Genomic DNA, 19,654 nt, shown 5'->3' on the forward strand with positions numbered 1-19,654 from the left:
GGAACTCCTCTACCAGCTTCTAAAGTGCCCAGAAAACAACTGGATCAGTGTGGTGCCAGAGGCAGGAGGCTGAACAACATGACCCCAAAGGGCCCGAAGCCCCAAAGCTGGCATGTGGAAGGAGCCAAAGCCCAATGGGGACCGGTGGATTCACAGATGGGGTCCTCCGGGACCTTGTCAACACCCATTTTCTGGAGGTTTTGCCAACACCCACAATGTTTCACAGCTTCCTGGTCTCTGAGAATATTTATTCAAAAACAGGGATTGAAAAAACTGTACAGAGTGTCTGCTGCTGAGAACTCGGCCCCTGCCTCCACACCACTCCCCCAGCTGCCCAGCAGGGTCCCCTCTTTGGGTTGCCCTCTGCCAAGCCCAGCCAGTCCATTCCAGTCAAAAGGGTATCAGTGGAAGCAGCAGGAATCTGCAGGGAGGTGGGGAGAGAAGCATGGCCCCCAGCCACCCCCCAGCCCTCCTCCCTGATCCCCACAGAGGAGCAGGAGACTGGGAAGCCCTAAGGGATGGGGAGTGCATGAGTGACCCTTTGAAGTGAGGGCACTAAGGATGCTCCCTGCATCCAAGCATAGAGCTAGAGGGGGTGGAGCCCCGTACCCTGGAGCTGCTGCAGTTCCCCAGACCCTGGGCCAGAAACTGCTCCCGCTCTAAGAGGAGTTACTCCCACAAACCGGGGCCGGGTGGGGGGTGCATCCATGCGTCTGGGCATTAGTGGTGTTTGGGACCCCAGGGTGGAGTCTCCTTGGGCAGATAGGGTGCAGAGGCAGCCCCTACCGGTGGTCCTGCCTGCCCCTGCGCCTGTGCCTCAGCCGGCCTCAGTAGGGGGAGAATTTCTGCCGCTCAGCTTTCTTGCTCCCATTGGCTGCTGCCATCTTGGCAGTGTAGGCCGCCAAGCCCGGCGGCGGCCCTGGGGAGGCAGGTGGTAGAGCCAAGAAGGGCACAGGCTTGAGGCCGATGAAGTTGGAGAGGGAGATGGCATAGGGTGTACCCAGCAGGCCTGGGGGAGCTGTGGGCAGGGCCGTCAGGGGCGGCGAGAAGGGGGCAGGCAGGTCTGTGGGGGCCGAGCCGGGCGTCCCCCCAGAGGTAGACTTGGCCGTTTCTAGACTGGAGAGAGGGATATGGGGGGAGATGCAGGGGAAGGTGGGGGTGAGAGAGGGGCAATGAGGGCAAATATAGGGGAGATTAGATGAAAGATGGAGAGGAATCGAGAACAATGACATAGAAGAGAACAGGAATGGCAGGAGAGTGGAAAACGGGAAGAAAGAATAAGCAGGTAAGGTATGGGGTGAGAGGAGACGCAGGGAGGGCAAAACCCAGTGGAAAAAGACAGGGATGGGAAAAGAAGACACAAGAAATAGACGTGGAGGGGAGATGGGGCAACATGGAGTGGGAAAGGCAGGGTTGGGGAGGCAGAGGACACACCCAGACAGAGACAGAGAAGGGAGATCAGCTTTCCCGCCCCAAGTGTGCTTTTCACAGGCACATAAGCCCCGTGACCTGGGACACCCCCTCCCCACACTCACCAGGCAGTGATGAGGTACTGGGCCAGGGCGATGGAGACAGGGGAACCAGTGATGGTCACGTGCCTCTCGCCAGCACCCTCTGCTTGGTTCCCGATCTTGATATGTGCCCCTGACATCTGCCGGATCTCACTGATCTTGCTGCCCTGGCGCCCGATCACGCAGCCAATCAGCTGGGGGGACAACAGAATTCAACCCGAGGCCAGGCCCAGACTCCTGGGCCCCTGCTGCCCACCCTCAAACTACCCGATGCCCTGCTCACATCGTTGGGAACCAAGAACTCCTGTGAGCTGGTCTGTGTGCCAGGATCCAGTCCTGGGAGGGAGGAGAAGAGGGATCAGATGTGATTCTGGGCCTTTCCTGCCTCCCCATGTACATCCCAAGGGGGCTGTCTGCCCCTTGGAGTGTGCCCTTGCCTCCTTCTGCAGGGCTGCTCACCTGGCACCATGCTGGGTGAGGCAAAGGGGACTGCATGGCCCGAGAGCTGCTGGAGCTTGGTGACCTGTGCCAAAGAAGAAGGGTCAGAAGTCAGAGGAGGCCTGGTTTGGGAAGGACTCCCTTGGGCTACGGTTACTCACCTCAGCTGGGGTCACAGCCCCATACTGACCCTGGACAGAAAAGCCCTGTGGGAGACAAAGTGGGTGAAAGGGGGTTACTGTGACAAGTCAGACCAATTTGGCCAGTCACTCCTCCTCCCACCCAACCTCCAAGTCCTTCTTCCATCCCTCCCCCATCTCAAGCCCCTTCTCCAGTAATGCTTCTCACCCCTCTTACTGTTCCACCTCACCTGGTTGGCAGAGAGAAGGACGGTACCTAAGGAGAGGCTTGGATGATATGGGATAGTAGCTCCTTTGGGTGGGGACTAGAAGGCACAAATGGGGGAGGCTCTGTCAGGACCCTTCAGGCCCCCCTGTATCCCCCAAGGGCCTATGTTTTCAAGGCCCTTCCCATGACCCCCAGGGTAAATGCATCCCGACACCCTGGAGCTCCCAGTCCATCCCTGCAGCCCTGCCCTGCCTCCACCCAGTGCCATATGCATAGGACTTGGTGGCCTGACAAGACAGACCAGGGCCCATCCCCGTCCTCTCTCCCTGCACCAGGGCAGCACCTCCAGGATAACAGCACAGATCTGGCGCACACACAGGATGATGGCATCAGGTACCCCAGACACAGTGACAGCACGCTCTGTAGAGTTGGGGAGCAGGTCTCCCGCCACCTGCACCTGGGCACCCGTGGTCTGCAAGCAGAGAACAGGGGCCACTTCTGGCTGCCCTCGTAATCCAGGCTAGGGCTGCCCAGGCTTAGAGCTCCCCAGGGGACAGGAAGCCATAAGCCCAGGTCCACTCTCTGAAGTGGAGGGTAGGACTCCCCAAGGGTGGTATCCCCCTTTTCCTCACCTCTCGAATCTCCTTGATCTTGGTGCCAGCCTTCCCAATCAGTGAGCCACACTGGCTTGCAGGGATGACAAGGCGCAGGGTCACCGGAGGCCTGGAGACATTTCCACCATTTGCAGGAGCAGCACAAAGGTCCTGGGTAGGAAGACTGTGGTTTGGCTGTGCTTGCCCCACCCCCGGAGCACCTTCCTGCTGGGGTTTGAAGGAGGGAAGCCCTCCCCAAATCCCACCCTAATGAAAGAACCCTGCCCCGGGCTTGGCCTTTCTTGCCACCTACAGCCACTGCATGGAGTCGGAGCCCTGTTCCCCTGCCCCAGGGAACCACCTCTGGCCTCCCACCCCAGCCACCCACGGACCTCATCCAGCTTGAAGGCGATCATGGAGACTGCATGAAAGACGGCTGCTGTGGACCCAGTGATGGTGGTGATGCGCTCGGGGCAGGAACCCTCAGAGATGGTGATCCGGGCACTGCTCTGCGGGTACAGAAAGGCCGGGCAGCAGGTCTCCTTCTCCACTTCCTTGCCAGGAACCTGTCTGCCTGCCCACTCACCAGGCCCTGGCCAAGGCTGGAAACAGCTACCTTCCAAGGGCACTCACTGGTCATCCCAAATAGTGGGGTTCAGGGAAAATGCAGCTAGGGATCTCCCCTCCCCTCCAAACCAGGTGCCCTGGGCAGCTCTCCCAAACTCCATCCTCACCTGCTCCCGGATTCGCTTTACAGTCTCTCCTTTCTGTAGGAGACAAAATACAGAATGGCTCTTAGCCTGACTGGTCACTGCCCCCACACCTGGCCTAAGGCCTCAGATTGAAGTCTACACAGAACAGAACTGGGGCACCTACCTTCCCAATTATGCTGCCAACCTCCTGCAAATGAGACAAGAGTAGAGTCAGGGAGCACCAATGCCCCAGGCCCTGCCCCTCCGCCGGGACAGGAGCTCTAGCAGAGACAGAACGCAGGAGATCAAACTGCTGGCTGGCCATGCCTCACCTTGCCCCCCACCCACTCACCTTCCCATGCATTAGCATCCGAAGTGTGAGGGTGATGCTGAGCTCTGGCTCTTCCTCCAGCCCCGCATCTGAACCGCTCATCCTGTCAGGCGGGGCTGGGGCCACAGCGGCCTGGGGGTGCGTCCACGGTGCCCAGCCGGCTCTGGTGGGTGCAGCAGAAGCGGGGTTAGAGAGGAGCCCAGGTCTCTTTTGGGTTCCCTGCCCTTACATGAAGATCTCAGAGCCAAACTAACTAAATTCCTACAGAAGAGAGACAGTTTTGAATGTCACACTGACCGGTGTCCTTGTATACAACTACTTGCTAGGTAACCCTGGACAGTTCATTTAACCCATCTGAGCCTCCGCTTCCTCATCTGTAAGAGGAGACTACCAAGTCTTACCATCAAAGAGTTATGAGAATTAAAATGAGCTAAGTACATATGCGGTAGGCAGCCAGTCTCCATGGGTATCCTTTCCTTTCCCACATATATTAGAAAAATTAACCAGGAGGCCTATGGGAGTCCAGAGAGGGAGAGTCTCCTCTCTGACCTTTTGGAAAAGGGGATCCCTGTGGATTGGGCCTTGAAAGTTTGGTTAAGGTTGAAGTTATTTCAAATGAGAAGCACTTGCATCCAGGAGCCAGAGCTCCCCACCCCCCGCCCCTGCCCCAGGACTATAACATGGAGTTGCTGCTGGAGCTGAGGCTGGAGAGCCCATCGGGAGCCACAGGAAGGCCTTGAAAGGAGGGTGGAAGTAAAGATAGCAAGGTTCTAGGAGGGTCCATTTGCCCCAGCCTTCCCACTGCCCGGCAGAGGCTTGTGGGGATTGGGGCACAAGGGCTAGGAATACCACCCCCACTGGTCACTAAAGCAGAGCCTCCCTGCAGACAGCAGGGTTCATTCAGCACATGGGGCAAGGGGGGTGGTGTCAGGAGACCAGCAGTCTGCATAATGGTTTTCCAAGCCATCTCCTGTGTGCTGCAGAGGTAAGAAGTGGCCACATTCCCAGCCGGGAATACTTTCTACTGTACCAGAAACAAGTCACTGGGCTCCCAGTCTCAATTTCCTCACCTATAAAATGGAGAGAATGCTTTCCCCCTGGGACTGGGTGATGGGTAAGAAAGGGATTTGGGGGCTGGGAAATGTCAAGGCCGTTAACTGTTAACTGACAGAGGAAGGAGGAGCCAGAGATTAGCTTCTGGGATTAGCCCAGCCGCCAGCCCTCCCAGCCCTCCCTACCCGACCCCTTTTCATGCCCCGACTTAATCCTGAACCTTAATCCTGCTTGGAAATCCCTCTCCTCCAGCCGGCTGTCTCCTACCAAGGCTCAGCCTTGATGGGGAGCTAACTGGGGGACCAGAACCCAAGGCAGAAAATGGAGTGGGACCAATTGGTGCCAAAGCTGAGCCAAGACCAAGCCCTAACTCTGCAAATTCCTTCTGCCCAGGAGGGTGTGGGAGCCAAGGATGAGCGTGCCTGCCTAGAGCACTCTAGAGACCTCTGGGCACCTTCTTCCTCAGCCCCCTGCCCTATTCTGACATGAGGGTCAAGGGCGTGGAGCATTGTCCAATCCCCTCGTTGGAACCCCCGTGCTAGCCAGAGCTTGGGCGTGGAGTAGGAAAAGGGTGCCCCCAGCCTGGCTTTCTCAGGAAGCCCAAGCAAGCCACTCCATGGCATGAGGCCTGTTCCTTCCCTGTACCATTGGGTGACAATGCTGTCCCCCCAAGCAGTCAGTAACTTGTCTCCCCAGCACAGGCTCCTCCCTCCCCTTGAGTTCTGTCCATAGGCTCTCCAGAGGTCAGAAGTCAACAGTGGATACAGGGACTCTGTTCTGTGAGCATCCTGGCCAGCCTCATGCTGGCTGCCCTTGCTAATGTTCCCCCAGCTGCATGCACTTCCTCCAGCAAAGCACTTGTAATGACGTGCTTAGTTTGTGCCTCCCTGGACAGCCAAGCTTGGGAGCCCCTTAGAGCAGGGGCCAAGGCTGCCACCTTCTCCTTGTGTCCCCAGAGCTCAGACCAGAGCCAAGCTGGAGAAGGTGTTCAGAACATAATTGTGAGCTGAACAGATGAATTCACCAGACAGAAGGCAACGTGATGCCAACAGAGGGTCTATAACATGCCCAAGGTCACAGAGAGGTGGGGGAAAGCACAGTCCTGCCTGCTAGTGTGGGGCTCTGTCACAGGCCCCGTCCGCCTCTCCTTTCTGGCTGTCCTGTCTGGATTTGTCAGTCCTCTTCCTGGAGCAGGGCTCTTGAAAGGTGAGGAGCAGACTTAGTAGTCTGTGAGACCCCTGCCTGGCTAGTACATGTGGGTCATGTCTGGAAAGGACTGACAACTTGTCCAAAGCTACGGTCTTAGCCTCCAGAATTTTCAGACACTCAGGGACTCCTTTGGAGTGGCAATCAGTGGGAGACTTCACACTGTCCCCATACCATTGCCACATTACCTCTTGGGGTCATAAGGCTTGAGGAAAAAAGGGCAAAGGGCCTAGAATGTGGCCAGAACTAGAGTTCCTGCCCTGCAAACGGTACCTGGGTCTGTAGTAGAGCCCACTGCCTCAAGTTCCATGGGTGACCTTGGCCAGGCCTTCACCTGACATGGACCTCAGTTTACCCACCTGTGCTATGTGTGTATGCACGGGGCTGGGGGTTGCTGGTGCTGTTATCTCTGTGTCCTTCCTGTTCTGAGGGACCCTCAAGATCTTTCCTGTTTTTAGGAGAGAACAAGAGTTCCTGACACAGGTTTCCCAAATTAGTCTCCTAGGGGCCCTAAGAGCAAACAGTCCTATTAGGCATGCTGGCTCCCCTTCTGCCCTCACCAGGGTTCTAGGGAGTTATTTGCTGGTGGGCCCTGGGTCCCTGCTGGGCCACCCACATGGCAGCCACACGTCATGCCATACTGACCTCCAGCTCACCTCTGGGGGTGCCCAGCCCCCTCTGGTCAGCAGGGCTCCTTGGCAGAACATACCAAGCTCAGACCAGGCCTCTGACCTCGGGTGTTCCCTTCTGCTCCCCAGGCCCCCTCCCCAGATCGAGTGCCCACTCCTTCTGTCCCTGGCTTCCTGCCACCCAGGCTGGAGGGGGCGGGGGGGGGGGTGACAGCTGTGTAAGCGATGGCGGCTGCCCCTTCCTGCCCCTCCCCCCCAGCTGTCTCTCTCTCATGACAGCTGCCCAATCAAAGGGCCGGGGGCTTAGCCAGCTCCCCCCCACATGCAGGGATCAAGTGTCCACCCTGGCTTTGTTCTGGAGCAAGAACAATCCGGGGGAGGGGAGGGCTCCTGGGGCCAGGCAACTCAAGTGGACGGGACCGCCCCTTGGGGGATTCCCTTGGCTCTGCTAGCCAGTGTCTGGACCAACCAACCAGGGCCTACAGACCCACCTGAGCTAGAGAGAAAGTGTGGGGGGAGGGGGCAGTCTCCAAGTTCATCCCCCACCTCACATCCCCTGACATACCCCTCAGCACCACCAGGCTCCAACCTAGCAGCCTCCTACTCCTAATCCAAAAGCAGCCATGCTGGCCACACCCAGTGATGCTGGGGAATGGCTCGGGACATCAGGCGAAGCAGGGCGTGGCGGGAGGTGGACACTAGGCTTGGGGAGATCAGCACTGAGGGAGGGATCCTAACTCCCTTGCCTATCCCCTTCACTGGGTATGCTCCCCCTTCTTGATTACCCAGGCCTCCACAAGAAATGTTCCAGTATCCTCCGACCCATGTGCCCAGCCTCTCAGCCTTACAGCCTCCCAGGATGACCATTCATAGCACTTCTTGGGAGAGTCAGGGGAGGAGAGGCCTGCAGGGGAGCAGCCTGGGGGGTCCATGAGCTCCACCCTCTGGTTTCCTGACCCAAAGCTATCCTGTAGAATCTGTGCTAGGCAGTGAAGGGAAGCTCTGACAAGTTGTCTGGTGTCAGAAATGCTATAGCCTCCTTAGGGCATCATTAGGCAACTCCTCAAGAGTCCTCACAGCCGAGGGAAACTGAGGCAGGCCCAGACTGGGCTCCAGGAGGAAGGACACAGCTTCATGGTACAGCCCCACCCCCTGATACCCTTTGCCTCACCCAAATTGAGAAAGGTCTCTAGCTTTTATTTTCCATGCTGGAGACTCGGTCATTCTGCTGCTCAACAGCCATCGATGGCTCCCCAGTGCCCAAGGAATAAAGCCTGATCACCATAGACAAGTACTCAAGGCCCTTTGTGATCTGGTCCCTGCCAGCTTCTCTTCTCTCATCTCTACCCCTTCTCCCCTACACACCAGGCTGCAAAACACGCCTAGCACCTCCAGGCCTCTGGGCCTTTGCCCAGGCTGAACCCAGCTTGAAATGCCCGTCCTCCTCACTCTCTGTCAAAATCCTTCTCAAATGCCACCTCCTCTGTGAAGCCTTCCCCAACCTTCCAAGTCAGATATAATCACTCAGGCCTCTGTGCCTCCTAAAGATATGCCTCAACTCAAAGGAGCCCCAACTGGGCATTTTCAAGCCTATCTTTCTACTACCCAGGAAAGTAAGAGTTCCTCCAGGAGATCAGGAGCCAGGACGTGTGCAGGGAGAAGGGCCTGGCGGCATTAGGGACCAGAGATGGGGCTGAGGGTCCCAGAGAAGCAGTAAGGATGGGGTGAGAAGATCAGGGCATGGGGGGACCAGCCACATAGGAGGCCCAGGATCTGGCTGGACAGAATCCTCTCTCCATTCCTCAGCAGAGCCCCTGCTCCTGCTGTTTCTTTGGATCTAGGTGTTTCCAGGGCATGTCACCGGGGTGGGGGATTTGCGCTGTGCTTTGAGACTTCCAGGGGCCCAGAATGGGTTCCCCATGTGGAAGGGAGGCTGGAAGAAGAGCTGGGGAGTGGCACAGGTTTCACAAAATCAGAACCTGAGGCCCAAAGAGGAATGCATTTGTTTACAAGGCTACATGAAAGGCAACTGGCAGAGCTGGGAGAACCAGGGGTCCACCTGTGCAGCTCAGAGCTCTTTCCTCAAGAGGTCAATGCCACTGGGCGATGGTGATGGAGGCTAGAGGGGGGGTAGGTGGCAGGGATGGGAGTAGGGAGGGTGGACAGAGCCTGTCTGGGGACACAGGGCGGGGCAAAGCCAGCCTCCCTGTGGCCTGGGCCTGCCAGGGTGTGTGGGCCGCCTGCTCCCAGCCCCCCACCCTGAGCATGCAGGAAGAACAATCCCCTTGTGTTTGGGCAGTCTGAGCCTGCATGCTGATGAAGGCTGGGGGGTGGGGGCTGGGATGGGGGTGCTTTGGAGATTGAGGGGGTTCCAGGGCCCAGAGCGACTAGGGGACCTTCAGATGGGAAAAGGATAGGATCCCAGGTGCTGGCCCTGAAGCAGTGAGGGTAACCTCAGGAAAGAGTGAAGACTGGAGCTAAGGTTTAAGCTCCTGGAGAGTCTCTGGGGTCTAAGAGCTCTTTGTAGGAGAAGGAGGGCCCCTAGGGATACATGCCCTGTTGGTCCAGCATAAAGGTAAACATTGTGGGCTTGGTGGGGACCAAGAGCCCACATTCTGGAAGGAGGGCATGCAACTGGCTATGGGTGCATCCCCTTGAAGACCACTCCCCATGGTGCTGGAGCCGGGTGGAGCACTGGGTGCCACAGGTCTCAAGATGGCGGGCCTGGGACAGGGGAGTGAGGAGGTGGGCACCTCCCTCTCCTGGCCAGGCAGGCATGAGAGCCAGGCTGAAGTGATTAGCCAGAGACACCCCCTGTCCTCCAGGACTCCAGCTAGAAGCTAGGTCAGAGCTGAGGGGCTGAAGAGCCACAGGGCATGAAGGACCACTCTGAGCCCCCAACTGTCATCTCCACACACCCCTGGATGGAGATCTGTCTGCCCCCCCCCCCCCAATCAAGGACTGCGGAGAATGGGAAGGGGTGTGTGTCCAGCCAGGAACTGCAGGGGAATGGCAGATGGGGATAGAGATGGAGCAGAACCAGAACCCAAGGCAGGAGATCGAGAGAAGAGCAGGTCCAAAGAACAGAAACAGCAGGTGGGATGTGGGCCTCGAATCTGGGGTCTCAGGTCCAGGAAGGCCCTCCCTTGGTGCTGGGGGCTCCTCTGGCAGAGCAGCGCCCCCACCTGTGCAGGCCTGGGCCCCAGTGGGACAGGGAAGCATGTCTCCCAGTCTCCCAAATCTGGACCCCGGCCTGTAGACTCCAGCGCGGGCTCCCCACCCCCCGGCCGAACCCCCAAACTTCGCGGCCCGCGGTGCCCCGCCCGGCCCGCGCCCTACCTCGCTGGGGCTGTCCTGCGGCGGCGGCGGCGGCGGCGGCGGCGGCGGCGCGGCGGCTGGGCCGCTCAGTCCCACATTGTCCCCGGGAGAGGCGGCCGCTCACAACTGCGAGTGACATCAGCTGCGAACAATGAGGGGTTTGACAGGCGCGGAGCCCGGCCGGCCCGGAGCCCGGCTCCGCGCCCCCCCCCACCCCCCGGCCCGCCCGGCCCGGCCCCTCCCCGCCCCCTCCCCGGATCCGATTACAGCGCGGCGGGCCCGCCCCAGCCGCCCCAGTGCCGCAGCCGCCCGCCCCGCCCCGCGCGCCGCGGTGCGCCCCGAGCGGTGGCCGCTTCCGGGAGGGCTGGTGCGACCCTCCCCCGGGAGGTCGTCCGTGCGCCGAGAGCGGGGGACCTGGCTGGGTAGGGGTGGAGGGGGTGCCCGGCCGCGAGCGACCGCCCAGTGGTCCCGCGGTGCCTGGCCCCGAGCCCCTGCGCTCTCTGCCCGCCAGGGCCGCCCGCCCGGCGCCTGCGCCGAGCCCACCGCTCCCAAATCTCGGCCTCGGGCCGGCCGCCAGGCCCCACGCTGCCTCGCTCTGGCTCGGATCCCTCGGAGCCCGGATTTCGACCCTCCGCCCGACCCGGTTCCCAGCTCTGCTCGCTTCTGCGCCTTCCATCCCCGCAACCCCGCGCGGGGCTCTCGCCCACCAAGACCCGCGCCCTTCAACCACCCACAGCTTCCGCGAGGCCCGGCCCTTGTCCACCCGGGACAAGTTACCGGGCCAGCTGGAGGAGGGGCCTGAGAGCGGTGTGATCCCGTGCAGCCCGCCCCGCCATTCTCCCAAAGCTACCCCCAGAATTCCTTCTGGGGACTAGGGTCGCAAGGGCCGCGACGCAGTAGAGTACTCTGCTAGGGAATGGGAGGAGTTGGACGGTCCCCCAAGCCCTCTCCTTCCCCCACCGCACCCCCTGGGGAGCAGATCTACCTCCCCCTCTCCTTCGTAATCGGCTCAGCCTGGTCCCACTGACCTCCACCTCCCCCCACAGCTGAGTCTCTTGGCACCTGGGTGTGTGTGGGTGGGGAGGGGAATCCAATCTCCCTTCCCCTCCATCTGGCCGGGTGGACAAAGGGCAGGGGGACCATCTGGTCCCGCCAGGGTGGGGGAGGGGCCCACAGTGGCTGTCCCCAGGGACGGGGGAGGGGCGGCGCTCTGGAGACAGCGAAAGCCTGCGGGGTCTAATTGCATCACTTTATTTCACCGACCTCCACTCTCCACTCTCCATCTCCCCAACCCCCAAACCTCAGAGCAGGAAACAAGCTTGGCTGAGCAGATGCAGGCCTAATAACCTGGGGAGGTGTGGAACACCCAGAAAGAGAGGAGGGGAGGGCAGGGAGATCTGAGGGTCGAAAAGATGTCACCTTTTGGGGGGCAGTTCTGGTCGGGGGCCTGCTGCAACCTGTGGGTGAATGAAGTTCAGGGCTGGCTACCCCTAAGCTTGGCAGAGGGCCTCCTGCTAGGGCTGGCCTATTGGGTCCCCACCTTCCTGGACAGTGGGTGCTGCATGGTTGGGAGGGGGCATGTGTGGAGGCACAAGAATGCATGTGTGTGAGTGCATGCAGGGCAAAGCTGCAGGTGACAATGTGCATGTCAGCCCAGAGTTGCCTGTACCTATGCAGTTGCTCCCAGGTGAAGGGTCATATCTGGGAATATAGATGGCTCTAAATGTGTAAGCATGCATGTGGTCATGGATGTATCTGGATGTATGTGTGGTCTAAGAGGCAGGGGTAGGGGATGTGAGTGCCCCACAGGACAGCCAAAGAGAGAAGCTGGAGGCAGGATGGGGAGGCTGAACAGGGCAGAAAAAGGGGTGCAAGCAAACAGGAAAGCCTATAGGAGAAGCCCATCTAATGGATTACCCTCCACCAGATTATGTCTCTTGATTCCTGGGGCTTTCCTTCTTGATTTCACCTCCAAAGTCTGTCACTGCAAGAGAAAGAGGAAGAGGAAAAGATAGACCCCAAAGACAAGAAACCAGATAGAGACACACCTGTTGCATGTACATGATGCGCAGGGACCCATGGCAGGAGGAAGGAGACAGAGCCCAAGGCAGACCAGCAGCCACCCCCATCAGCAGGGCTGGGTTTCATGCTAGCCCCTGCAGGAAATCCAGCAGCCCTGTGTGCCACTCCCCAGGTTTGTCAAGGTAACAGGGGTGCCCTGCCCCCTCCATGACCAACACACGGTGGTTGGGCAGATGCTTCAGGTGCTCAAAGCTGGTCAGACCCATGGGGTCCTGGTCTCCATATACAATAAGTGTTGAGGTCTAGAGAAAGGAAAGGGAGACAGAGTAAACAGGGACCTGACACACCGGCCCCAGCCTCCTAGAAGTCAGCTCTAGCCCCACAATCACTTCAGTCTCTCCCTGGGGTCACCCCAAATAAGGGGGAGAGACAAGCTGGCCCAGTGGGTCGTAGAAGAAGCCCCAGCTCCAGGCGGATAGAGGCATGGATGTTGTCTGCCCCAGCATACAGATTAACACAGGCCAAGACACGGTAATCTGCTAAGTAAACCAAAAGGGTGGAGTTTGGTCATGTAGCTCCTCCCAGAAGACACCCCTTGGTTACCCTGCCCCCAGGTAAGGAAAGGCCCCAGGATGGACCCTTCCTTGCTCGTGGCAGGGGCATCTCAGCCTCCCACACAGGGGTACCTTCACACTGGCATAGTCGGCAGCATTGATTTTGTCAGTGCAGATAGGGGCCACTGGCACGTAGCCCCGGAGCTGGGAGCCAGGGGCCGTCAGGAAGGGCAGGGAGTACATGCCACTCAACGACGGGCTGATCACAACTGGGGGACCCAGGTCCAAGGCATCTACCACAGCTGCCAGGAAGCTGCTGGGGACCAGCTCTCCAATAGGGGCAGGGGCTGCTGCTTCCTTGGAGCGCCCCAGACCTGCAGGGATTCAGGTGTGAGAAAGACAAAGGCATGAATCGGGAAGTGGAAGAGACAGTCCCTTCCTCCAGGAAGTCCTCCTAGGTGGATCTTTCTGAGCCAGGTTCCTGCAGCACACAGCGTACCCAAGCTTATTCCTACAGCAGCCTAGATCTACCATTATCTGTGGCAAGCATGAGGCATTTCCCTCAATATCTGTGCCCATCTCTCCCAGCAGTAGAGTGGTCCTGGAAAGGATCAGGCTCTGAAGTCCAACCCAGCTGGGTCCAAGTCTCAGTCTTCCACTTACTATCTATGTGACCTTGGGAAAGCCTCCTCAACCCTCTCTCGGCTGCTCAGTTTCCCCGTGTGTTAAAGGAGAGAACAAAAGTATCTGTCGTTTCAGATTGTTGTGAAAATTAAGTGAGTTAACTGGTTAAGAGACACCCATCCCAGGGCTGGCAGAACGGACAGTGACTGAGGAGCTGGCTCTGCACATGGACCTCCCCTCCAATTAGTCGTACCTTTCCCACAAAGATTAGCTCAAGACCTTCACCTGGAAGATCAGCCCAACCCACTGTCTGAACCAATTCCATCTGGGCCTAGAGGCCCACACCTGGGCACTGAAAACATGGCAGCCATGCCTGTGAGGGGAACAGGTCAGCTATGCTGCCCCTTCACATGGCACCATGTCTAGGTTATGACTGCCAGTCTGGGGCTGTCCCTGCCTACTCCAGAACTCAGTTTAGGGCTTTGTACATGGCTTAGCCACCCTCCAGGGTCTGCCCCACCCCCAAATGTGTCAGAAGATTCAGTCTTACTAGGCAGGACTTCCAACAGACCCTATGGTTATCGCTCCACCAAAAGATTTTACTTCCAATTGGCTGAGCACCGATTACTGGGTGTCAGGTACTGGCCACTATTCACATAACCTCAGTCCATTCTCACTAGAGCCAACCCTCAAAATGAATATATCTCCCGTTATACATGAGGAAACAGAGGCTCAGAGATACTGAGACACTGCCCCAGGACAACACAGTTAGAAGGATCTGGACAGTGTCCAGACCACATCCGGATGGAGACTAGAGACAGTGGAAGGCCCCACAGTGTACATCGTGCCCTGTGGAGCTTGGGGCCCAGCCTGGCCAGGTCCTCCCAAGTCCCCCAGCCCCCAGTGAGGCCCCCACAACCCCTGTCCAGGAGCCCGCCCCAGAAATACCTGGCAGGTCGATGGCCACAGCCCGGTAGCCAGCCTGAGCCAGACTGTGCAGTGTGCCCAGGTTCTGCCAGGTCTCAGAGGAGAAGCGGATACCATGCAACAGCAGAACTGAGAAGCAGGCAGCCTGTCCACCGCCTGGCCGAGCTTCTCGGAAGAAGAGGCTCTGGCCCTGCACCTGGATGGTGCCCTCGTGCTGCTCCACACCCGCCATACTGGCTGCTGCACTGGTGAAGCACCTGTGGTTCAAGGCCAGACTGATGAGCCACAAAACACCCTGCCCAGGCTACCACAGAGAGAGAAGGGGTCCCTCAAGAAGCAGCAAGAAGGCCTCCAGGAAGCTACCAGAACTCTAGGAACATGCTTTGGGGGGGAGGAAGACATAGTGTTTTTATGCCTCTCCCACTCAATTGTGTGGCCCTGGGCCTCAATTTCCTCTTCTGAAATAAGGAACAATAAAGCCTACCTCAAGAATTAATGAGTTAAGAAAAAAAAAAGAATTGACAGATGAGGGTGCCTGCCCTTAGAACGCAATACATGGGGCTCCCATTACAATTATTGTCCTCACTGTTATTATACTTTTCTACAAATAGGGATAATACAATAGTGTTCAGCTCATAGGTAGGTGATGAGATTAAATGAGCTCAGGCATGTAAAACGCTGGACATCGTTCCTAACACATAGGGAGCATAGTAAGTGCTCAATCAACAGTAAGGTGCTGTTTTGCTTATCGACCTCTTCCTCTTCAAGGCACTGTTACAGGCTGTAGGTTGGCACCACAGGCCAGAGGGGGTCGGGGATGGAGTTAAAAACCCATTTTCCGGAGGCGGAAGCTGGAGCAGAGCCGGGAAAGGCATTGGAGTTCCGGCCTGCAAGGGACGAGGAGTGCCCAGCGCGCTTCCCGCTGGGGGCCAACGCTCTGACGCCGTGGTCAGGGGGCACGGTCAACGGCGCTGCAGCGGCTCTCTCTGTCCCCTCCGCGGACCTCGGTTCTGGCTCGCAGGGCCCGGTAAGGCGCACGCGGAAGGGTGGGGGCAGACCCGAGGAGGGAACCTGGGGAGCCGAGAAGGGGAAGGGGAAGAACTTGGGGTAGTAGGGGTGGGCCCTCACTGGACAGCGGAAGAGAGGGTCGGGGGTGCAGGGCCGGTACCTGAGGAGCTGCGTAGGCTCGCGCAGACAAGAAGCAGGCGAGTGCTGGCTGCGACTGAGGCCCGGGGCAGGGAAACCGGGAATTGGCCTGGCCGAGGGCGGGGACCAGGCCGTGCTACGGGGCGCCCTCTTGTGGCCACAAGACGTCGCAGGCCTGTCGGTGCCGTTAGACCTATCTTTCTTGTCGCAGCGGCCTCAGTTTCCCAGAGCCCCTCGGGCCCCATGTGTTCCAAGTACCCGGCTAGGTGCGGCTCCCAGCAACCTGCCCCAGATGCACATGGTGCGGCTTGAGGTTCATGGAGTCTCATCCCTGCTGCTCCTCCCCGCCTTGTCCCCAACCCACTCATCCCTGGGGCCTTGACTGCCCAGGCCCAGAGTTGTGCGCCTGACATGCAGTGAAACCCGACAGCTTTGAGTGCGAGGTACTGACAAAGTCCAGCCAGGTGGCGTTGGTCATTTACCTATCGTCGCTGAGCCTCCTGGCCTGTAGAATGGGTGTGATGTTGCCTTTTTAGCAGGGTGTCGATAACAGAGTGAGTCCTGCATGCTCAGCGCCGCTTCCCTGTGCCAGGCCTGGCCGCCAAGCCTGGGACCTGTCCTGAGCCCGGGGCAGACCACACGTTGGTCACACATTGCCCACCAGGATGGGTGCTATAAAGAGCCGTGAAGGAGCGAGAGGCTGCCCTGGGCTGTGACCAAGCGCGTGCGCATGTGTATCCGTAGGGGTTGGGGAAGCAGTTGGGCTGAGACCTGGAGCTACCAAGTAACAATAATATCTGACATTTACAAGGCAAGGGACTCCTCGCCAGACACTGAGCTAAGGCCTGACCGGTCCTTTGTGGTCCTTAAGACAACCCTTATCCTTAACCCCGTTGTGCAGACCAGGGACTGACCCACGATAGAGATGGTCTGGTGGAAGAAGCTGGTGGCTCTCCCCTGGCCCTCGGGATGGAAGCAATCCGGAAAATCTGGACGGGACGGGGACGAGGCCTGTGTGCTTTCAGGCGCCGCCTGGACTCCCCCTCCATCTGGGTTGGGAGGCGGGGGTGGGGCAGGAGGCAGGGGTGGGGGGAGGTGCTGCGACTGCGGACTGCGCAAGCGCGCCTCCTTGGCCACGCTTTCCGCCGACTAGTGCCCGCAGCAGCCTGCGGAGCCGCCGAGGCAGCGCAATGGTTGCGGCGCTGTTTGGCTGCTGGTTCCGCGTGGGCGGGGCCCGCTCTGGGGTGTCCGGCCCGGTCATCCCGGTCGGTCGGGTGAGTGTCCCCGGGGAGTGAAGCCAGCAGGGTGCCCGGGACGGGCCATCCTGGCTCCGCCCCTTGCCCCCAGAGTCCTCGGGCAGAGTCCTGCGGGAGTGGCAGGAGCTGGGGCAGTGAGTGTGTGTGTTGGTGTGTTGTGTGTGCACGCACGCGCTTGTGTGCGTGTGTTCTTAGGGGTCTGAATGTACGTGTGTGTCGATGTGTGTGTCTGTTTCTACATGCATACATAGCGGAGGGTTGGGGATCAGTCTGTCCGCTTGTGTTTGTGTATGTCAACTGTGTGCATTTCTGCGTACATGTGATTTTGAGTGTGTGTATCTCCCTGTGAGTGTATTTCTGAGGGTATGTCTGTCATATGCATGTGTGTTTCTTGTATGCATGTGTAGTTTTAGGATTGTGTGAATGAGTTTTAGGATTGTGTGAATGACTGTGTGCTGGAAATGTGAGGGTCTGCATGGTTTTGAAAGCGTGTGTCTGTATGTCCACCTGCCTTCCTGATGGCTGACTGTATGCCTGATTTTGAGGGTATGTATTTCAAGGGATCAATTGTTCACAGGCCAGGCATGTCTGCCTGTACGTGTGGGGAATAGCTTGTGCAAAAGAAAAGCATGTGGGAGCAGGACTCGATGTTTGTGCGCACATGTGTACACCTGTGTGTCATTGTTGACACGTATGTCAAGGACCTAACTTGAGTAAAGCTTCCCCGTCCCCACACACCGTATCTGTAGTTGCCTGCAGCCAGTTGCTTGCTAGCTGTCCACTATCATGGTCTAGTGCACTAGCTGCCTGGGTTGCCAAGGCAACGGCCAAAGTCCTGACTCTCCCTACCCCCAAAGGGTAAGGTGCAGGGCGCCTGCAGGGAAAGGTACAGCACAGATTCTCCCACTGGTGGGAACATAGGCTAATGCCAAGTGGGAGGTTGCTCTTCGTGGTCAGAAGGAAGAGAGGAGCGCCCTCTTCCTCTCCTCAGCTCCTGGCTCTCCGTCAGCACCAGAGGGGCTGCCACTGCCCACCCACCACGGGACTGGGAGCCTGGAGGTGGGGGCTTGGGAAATATCCCCAAAGCTCCCAGGAGAGGAGGGTGGGGCTCAAGATGGGTTTCCAGCTCCTAGCGAGGGCCAGCACCCAGTTGGCACTCAATAAAGATGTGTTCGCTGCAATCAGAATAAGGCAGGTATACTCATCCTAGGCCCAAGAAATGGTGACAGAACATCCCTGGATCAGGTCCACTGTCTTATTGAAATATCACAGGAAATTTGAAAGGGCTGATGCAAGGTTATCCTTTCCCCCCATTTTACTGACAGACTGAAGACACACAGCCAGGAAGTGGCAAACAGAGTCTTGAAGCCAGGGCTAACTGTTCTGTCTGGGTCCTGGGTCCTGGAGTCTGTGCTCTGGATAGTCAGAGGACTCAGACTGAGGTCCTGAAGCTGGGGTCGGGGAAGCATTCATCTCTCCAACCTCCATGCCGCCTTTTCCATTTCTAGGTGTACCATGCTCCTCCCTTGCCCCATACCCCTCATGCCTCAGCACTTCCCCCATCCCAGATATTCTCCAGGAGCCCTCCTCCCACTTAATATCAGCTGAGGTAGAGTGTTAAATATTCCCATCAACTGCAAAAAAAACACATTCTGATTTAAGCACTATTCTATGCAATGTGATTAAAAAGGAAAAAAAAGGACCATTTCAAACATGCTGTCAGTGGGATGTAGCTTTACACATAGTCCTTCACTTTTGATGACTCTCACTACTCTGTCCACCAGCAAGGCTCCAGTTCATCCCTCACCTCTCAGCCCCATGGTTTCTTCCTTGGCAAACGGAGTGTGGCTTGGTGGTTAGCAGCCCAGCCCCGGATTCAAATCCCAGCTCCCCTACTTGCTACTCTGCATTTTGGGCAAGAGAATTTACCTCTCTGGGCCTGTTTCCTCATCTGCAAGAGAACCATAATCATATCTGCTCCCCAGTGTTCGTTCTTGTGTGGATTCATGAGCCCTTGCATGTGAAGGGCCAAACACAGGATCTGGTTGTCATCAGCACCCGATGAATGGAAGTGGTTTCAGCTGGCACAGTGGTGATGGTCACTGAGCATGCTGTGTATCGGGAGACATCTCAGATGCCCCTTCTCACACTGCAGGGTATCTGAGCCCTTGCGCCAGCATGTGGAGGAGTTGAGTATGAATGTCAGATCCCTGCCCAGAGCAGGAGAAAGGGCAAGGGCTGAGCTCTTCCTCTGCTGGGGGCTTCCGGGTGGGGTTTGGGGATGGGGTCCCGGGGGCCTGGTGGAGGCGCAGCGTCAGCCTCTTCTTCCTCTCCTCTCCTCCAGACTGTGGTACAGACCTCCATGAGCCGGTCCCAGGTAGCCCTGCTGGGCCTGGGCCTGCTGCTCATGCTGCTACTGTACGTGGGGCTGCCAGGCCCCCCTGAGCAGACCTCCTGGCTCTGGGGAGGCCCCAATGTCACAATCCTGGCTGGTCTCACCCCTGGCAACTCCCCCATCTTTTACCGCGAGGTGCTCCCACTCCACCGGGCACGCAGGTGGGTGCTGACCCCAGGGTACAGTGGAAGGACTAGGTCCAAGGGGAGTCCCTGTGTGGGACGCCAGCTCAACTCAGGGTGCTCAGGGCCTGGGAGGGCAGTGGGAGAAGCCTAAAAGAAAGAATGGCGGGCCACTCTCAGACCCCTAGGACACACACTCCCCTGTGTGCCCACAGGGTGGAGGTGGTGCTGCTCCATGGAAAGGCCTTTAACTCCCACACGTGGGAGCAGCTGGGCACACTGCAGCTGCTGGCGCAGAGGGGCTACCGGGCCGTGGCCCTTGACCTCCCAGGTGAGAGCCACCACTTCGGGGTCTAGGGCAGCGACAACATCCAGCAGGTACAAGGGGGCAGTTTCCCAGAGTGGGGAGTCGGGGGGGTAGAAAAGGCCTAGGGTGTGGGTTGGGGGGGGGGGGGGGTTGGCATTTGGATCCCAGTGTCTGGACAAACG

General features: G+C 58.4%; 3 protein-coding genes across 11 annotated transcripts in view; 1 reads left to right on the forward strand and 2 right to left on the reverse strand.

The window, feature by feature from the left end:
• Positions 1-199: 199 nt before the first annotated feature.
• On the reverse strand, positions 200-10,319 carry PCBP4 (poly(rC) binding protein 4). Of its 4 annotated transcripts, XM_049640588.1 has the most exons (14): positions 10,141-10,319; positions 6,532-6,620; positions 3,935-4,076; positions 3,767-3,790; positions 3,625-3,657; positions 3,283-3,399; positions 2,930-3,061; positions 2,641-2,769; positions 2,320-2,394; positions 2,111-2,155; positions 1,971-2,034; positions 1,795-1,847; positions 1,536-1,705; positions 200-1,116 (listed from the first exon to the last, which is right to left on the reverse strand). In XM_049640588.1, the coding sequence occupies exons 3-14, from the start codon at positions 4,013-4,015 to the stop codon at positions 828-830; spliced, it is 1,212 nt and encodes a 403-aa protein (XP_049496545.1). In that variant the 5' UTR covers positions 4,016-4,076; positions 6,532-6,620; positions 10,141-10,319; the 3' UTR covers positions 200-827. The 4 variants fall into 4 exon arrangements, with proteins under 4 accessions (XP_049496545.1, XP_049496544.1, XP_049496546.1 ...); XM_049640587.1 differs by lacking the exon at positions 6,532-6,620; XM_049640589.1 differs by lacking the exon at positions 6,532-6,620 and having other exon boundaries at positions 202-919.
• Positions 10,320-11,354: 1,035 nt separating this feature from the next.
• ABHD14B (abhydrolase domain containing 14B) lies at positions 11,355-16,227 on the reverse strand. 2 transcript variants are annotated; one of them, XM_049640602.1, is made up of 5 exons: positions 15,415-16,227; positions 14,268-14,503; positions 12,828-13,069; positions 12,362-12,443; positions 11,355-12,103 (listed from the first exon to the last, which is right to left on the reverse strand). In XM_049640602.1, exons 2-5 carry the CDS (start codon positions 14,476-14,478, stop codon positions 12,048-12,050), a joined length of 591 nt encoding a protein of 196 aa, XP_049496559.1. In that variant the 5' UTR covers positions 14,479-14,503; positions 15,415-16,227; the 3' UTR covers positions 11,355-12,047. The 2 variants fall into 2 exon arrangements, with proteins under 2 accessions (XP_049496559.1, XP_049496558.1); XM_049640601.1 differs by having other exon boundaries at positions 11,355-12,443.
• Positions 14,919-19,654, forward strand: part of ABHD14A (abhydrolase domain containing 14A) — a 7,082-nt gene continuing 2,346 nt past the window's right edge. For 3 of the 5 annotated variants that reach the window (XM_049640595.1, XM_049640597.1, XM_049640598.1), the window contains exons 1-3: positions 14,919-15,273; positions 18,993-19,204; positions 19,381-19,496. In XM_049640595.1, coding sequence (XP_049496552.1) covers positions 15,064-15,273; positions 18,993-19,204; positions 19,381-19,496 — 538 coding nt within the window. In that variant the 5' untranslated portion in view covers positions 14,919-15,063. Of the gene's footprint in view, positions 15,274-16,542; positions 16,667-18,992; positions 19,205-19,380; positions 19,497-19,654 lie in introns of those variants that run through there. The other 2 variants (XM_049640599.1, XM_049640596.1) reach the window with 2 other exon arrangements.

The sequence above is a fragment of the Panthera uncia genome, chromosome A2, assembly GCF_023721935.1.
Source record: "Panthera uncia isolate 11264 chromosome A2, Puncia_PCG_1.0, whole genome shotgun sequence".
Classification (NCBI taxonomy): domain Eukaryota; kingdom Metazoa; phylum Chordata; class Mammalia; order Carnivora; family Felidae; genus Panthera; species Panthera uncia.

What these genes read in the sequence shown, in the direction of transcription:
- PCBP4 (XM_049640587.1), bottom strand. Translation starts at nt 4,015, where the DNA reads ATGAGCGGTTCAGATGCGGGGCTGGAGGAAGAGCCAGAGCTCAGCATC. An exon ending in TCCTTCTCTCTGCCAACCAG is followed by an intron (nt 2,156 to 2,319) that starts GTGAGGTGGAAC and finishes TGTCTCCCACAG; the next exon opens with GGCTTTTCTGTCCAGGGTCA. An exon ending in AGTTCTTGGTTCCCAACGAT is followed by an intron (nt 1,706 to 1,794) that starts GTGAGCAGGGCA and finishes TTGTCCCCCCAG; the next exon opens with CTGATTGGCTGCGTGATCGG.
- ABHD14B (XM_049640601.1), bottom strand. Translation starts at nt 14,478, where the DNA reads ATGGCGGGTGTGGAGCAGCACGAGGGCACCATCCAGGTGCAGGGCCAG. An exon ending in TGTGGCCATCGACCTGCCAG is followed by an intron (nt 13,070 to 14,267) that starts GTATTTCTGGGG and finishes GAATCCCTGCAG; the next exon opens with GTCTGGGGCGCTCCAAGGAA. An exon ending in CCGACTATGCCAGTGTGAAG is followed by an intron (nt 12,444 to 12,827) that starts GTACCCCTGTGT and finishes TCCTTTCTCTAG; the next exon opens with ACCTCAACACTTATTGTATA.